We start from the raw sequence: 4,302 nt of genomic DNA, 5'->3' as shown, positions 1-4,302 counted from the left end.
GCAGCAAGAAATTTCCTTTTAAGAAGGATAATGATTGACTTACAACTCTCTACTCTCTATTACACCACTCTGATGTGCTTTCAATTTCATATTTACCAACTTCGAAACAAGTGGCTTAATCCTTACTTTCGATGCTAAATTTTCTTTAATCTCAAGTCTAAACACATCATAAAGGCAGCAATTGTCCACATCAAAGGAATGCCATATTTCAAAAATAAAATAGTTAGTCTCACACAGTTGATTGAGAATATGAAAAGGCAGAGAAGAAACTAAGAAACATATCCATAAGTTACTTCTTTTATTAAGCTCCTGTTGCCTCAGCCATTTCTTGTTCCACAGTGCTTGGGACAACAGGGTAGTATTGGTAATGTAGGTCCCCAACATCATCACCAGTCCATTTCTTCCATCCTTCTGGTCCCACATGGTAAACTGAAATCACATAAATCCCCAAGTTAGTGATTTAGAGCTATAAACTGGGACTGAAAAAGCTGCTGCAAAATGCTGACCATGAAGTGAAAAAAAAATAGTAAAAAAATATATATTTTCTATGATTTCATTTTAACAATTTTCTTTAAGTTGACAGTAAAATCAATGGGAGTTTAGGTGTTTTGTAGTGTTTCCAGATAGTTTCATATGTAGAAGTAGCTGTGGAGTGTGGAGTCAATCAACGCAGGAAAGAGAAAAATTACCGCTAACAACTCCACCACTAGCTCCATCACGGAATGTTGCATGATATATTGCTCGTCGACCTAGTTCAACAGCTTCATCAACTGACAGGTCATATCGGTACCTAGGATGAGAAGGGAACCGTTGATGAATATTGGTGAAAGGCATTGTTATACCATGTAGAAGTTAAATGAAAAGATTTACTCACCCACTGTCCAATATACCATAAGCATATGGTGAACCAGATCCAACAGAGAATCTAGTGCCTTTCAATCTTCCTCCTTCACTATCAACATAATATAGACCAGGACCCTAAAAAGATATCATCCATTAGGAATTGCAACAGCACTAGCTGAGCAAAAGCCATATGGCAGTTGGACATGTGAATTACCGTTTCATCCCATCCAGCAATCATGGTACCGACTGATAAACCCATTCCACGATAAGAGTATAAAATATTTGCAAGTAGCTTTGAGGCTCCGGTTACTGATATCCTCCTTTTATTTGCCAACTCGTGCAACCGACACTACACATGATACAGACCAGATTAGACAAACGATTTGCATCCCCATATTTATAGAAGTAAAGAAATCATACATTGTTAAGCAAAAGCTAGATATTTGTCTTGTTTTACTTCGTACAGGTGGAACCATTTAGTTCTATTTCCTACATGGACTGAACTCAAGGATCTAAAATCCATATAGAATGAGGTATATGTGAAGGTCAACTAAGTCAAACTTCTCAAGGCAACTTATAACAAAATAATAAGCGTCAAATGAGAAATTGAGTATAATAACCACAATGGAAGGCCAGGAACAAAAGATGTATGTTGAAAATAAGAAAAGCAGCAGAATGGGACTCATAAAAACATGAAACCATTATATTAGAAAATATATCCATTCTCAACAAATCCCAACAATAATCCTAGCATTAGAGTAATAGAGGAAGCTAGAAAATATATAGTCTAAACGGTTTAGGAACACTACTAAAGGCATCTAAACTAATGTGATTTCGCTAATATAAGGCTAAGGATGGTAACAAATATAACAAAAATATCCACATTCAAACAAACGGGTCATGAGTAGTTATGACTTCAACTAATGTGCATGCATGATAAATTAGAATAGAAGTTGAGGCAAAGCATCACAACTTGCAACTATAACTCCAACAACAATGATCACAGCAAAATATAACCAAGGAATCGCCGGCAGTTGGAGAGAAGAGTAGGGCAAAGGAGGAACCTCAGTAGGAGAATCATAACAGCACTACAAAAAGCAATAATTCAAGATAAAAGGACTTCAAAAATTACCTTTATCCCGAGATTTCTGTGCCAAAATTGGCAATCCGCGGCACCTCCGGCCATTGTTCCAAGCATATATGGATTAATTTCAATAATCTTCTTTACAGACTGTGAAGCTGGAAATTTCCATTACTCATCAGTAATAATTGAAATGTAATAGTAATTCAAAGACAAACTAAACAAGTGGATTAAACCCTAAACAACATTAATCAATTAGAAGCAACAATTTTCAAATTTGACAAAATAAACATAAAATCAACTCACATATATATCCTCCCATGCTAGCTCTAGAATCAGCAGCTACAATGACACCGTCCTTAAATATAAAAGCAAGCGTTGTAGTACCCTTTGCAGGCTTCACCGTCTGAATAGCTTCTTTCACAAAGCCATCGAACTAAAACCACAAATACAAACACAAAATTTTGTATTAAACCAAGGTTTCAACCTGCTCTATAGAACAATACCCTGATTTCCTTTATTTACTACTCATAAATTAAAAAATAAAATACTAGAACAATTTTTTTTCAGACTCGAAAAATTGAAAAGTTGAAAAATCACTCACATCATTGGAATTAGGAAGCTGGAATGACGGCGGAGCAGAGAACTCTCCAACGATGTCGTCTCCGGGTGCGGTGAGTGTAGAGAACGATTCTAGACCAGAAGTATCGAGCTTCATGATTTCAGATTTTAGACCTAACCGATGAAAACAACCAAAAATTATTACCGTAAAATCCAAACGGTTAATTAGCATTAAAAATAATAATTAAGAAAAGCAAAAATCGATGTAAAATTGAAGATAGAGATGGACGATGAACTTGGCGCACTAGGTCAAGTGAAGTGGGATCTGCGTGTGTGAGGTATCGTTGAGGTTGAAGCGAGAAAAGAAGAACGGGAGATTCACAGATCCAGTAGAAAAAAAGAACTGTTTTCAAGTGTTGGTGCCTTGTTCAGAAAGGCGGATCTTTATTTGGGATAGGCCTGCTGTCTTGTCTAAGAAGTTGGATCTAAATTGGGCCAGCCCATTTTTAACCAAAAAAGTGGCCCATTTGATATAAACCTTAACTCCACAATTTGATATGTATTTCTAAAAAGTAAAAAATACATTGCTATTACCGCTTACTAGCAGCCGTTTTTTTTATTGAGTTAAAAAAATATTTTTATATTTTTTTTTAAATTATAAATTTACTATTAATAATTAAAAATTAATTAAAAAAATAGAATAAATAAATTTAAGTTAAAAAATTAAAAAAATTGTTATTATTATGTGTAACAAAATTAAAATAAAAATTTATTAACATTATATATAAATTAATTATTTATATATTAAATTTATTTATTTTCTCATTTTTATTTAATTTAAAATAAATTTAAAAATTTATATTTATATTCAAACTATTCTTTTTTTATACCTCTTTCTCTCGCATATTTTTAATAGCTAAAAAAATTTTATTTCATATAATTTTATATTCAACATTTTAAATTATCTTTAGTCTTATTATTCATTTAGAATTTTTAATTTTTGTTTTTATTACTCTTTTTTCTTATCATTATCTATCTACATATACTTCACCACCACTCTTGTATTAGTTTGTTCTCTCTTCCTTCCTCAGTTTTTATTCTCTTTCTATTTTCTCATCAATCGAAATTAGTTACCAACATATATTAATTCATAATTATTACACTCAGAAATAAATACTACTTTAAAAATAAAAGTTCAAAAAAAATCGCGTAACTCTTATGTGTATCATCTACACTCTTATAAATGTAATGAATGAGTAAATTTAACCTTTTTTTTATTATCAGTTTTTTTTTATTATCTAATACATTCAAAGTCACATATTCATTTATGATAAAAGTTAAAAATTAAAGTTAAATGACATTAGTACTTTTTGGTTTAATAAAATTAAAATAAAGTACAAAAATAAGGATAAAAACTAAAAAAATAGATGACTCTAGAAAAGGATAATGTTAAATTTTATGTCATTATATATGAGAACAGTGATTTATTTTATTATATTTATTTTTGTACCAAATAACAAAAGAATTAAATTTTATATCCGTTTTTTATTACTTATGTTACTTATTTATAGTTGTTTAAATTATATTCTATAGTCGTTAAGTGCTGTTTTCTTCCAACAAAAAAATAGTTATGAGGTCATTTTCATTTTTTTATAGGAGTACATCTATTATATCATGATTTTAATAATTAATGTAAAATTTAAAAAATTAAATAAATATATATTTATTTTGATTATATTCAAGAGTGAATTATATATATTCTTATAGTCAAGAAATAGACTTAACTTATTCTATAATAAATAGTTTTTTAATCATCA

The 4,302-nt window shown here is 30.5% G+C and overlaps 1 protein-coding gene across 3 annotated transcripts; it reads right to left on the bottom strand.

The window, feature by feature from the left end:
• Positions 1–2,928, bottom strand: LOC107623555 (proteasome subunit beta type-5). Of its 3 annotated transcripts, none has more exons than XM_016325881.2 (8): positions 2,782–2,928; positions 2,529–2,659; positions 2,231–2,360; positions 1,976–2,082; positions 1,058–1,192; positions 875–978; positions 690–790; positions 1–429 (listed from the first exon to the last, which is right to left on the bottom strand). In XM_016325881.2, exons 2-8 carry the CDS (start codon positions 2,640–2,642, stop codon positions 302–304), a joined length of 819 nt encoding a protein of 272 aa, XP_016181367.1. In that variant the 5' UTR covers positions 2,643–2,659; positions 2,782–2,928; the 3' UTR covers positions 1–301. The 3 variants fall into 3 exon arrangements, with proteins under 3 accessions (XP_016181367.1, XP_016181366.1, XP_016181368.1); XM_016325880.2 differs by having other exon boundaries at positions 2,791–2,928; XM_016325882.2 differs by having other exon boundaries at positions 2,775–2,910.

The sequence above is a fragment of the Arachis ipaensis genome, chromosome B10, assembly GCF_000816755.2.
Source record: "Arachis ipaensis cultivar K30076 chromosome B10, Araip1.1, whole genome shotgun sequence".
NCBI lineage: Eukaryota > Viridiplantae > Streptophyta > Magnoliopsida > Fabales > Fabaceae > Arachis > Arachis ipaensis.
The sequence above is the reverse complement of the archived record's forward strand: the minus strand, read 5'-3'. Positions and strand labels throughout refer to the sequence as shown.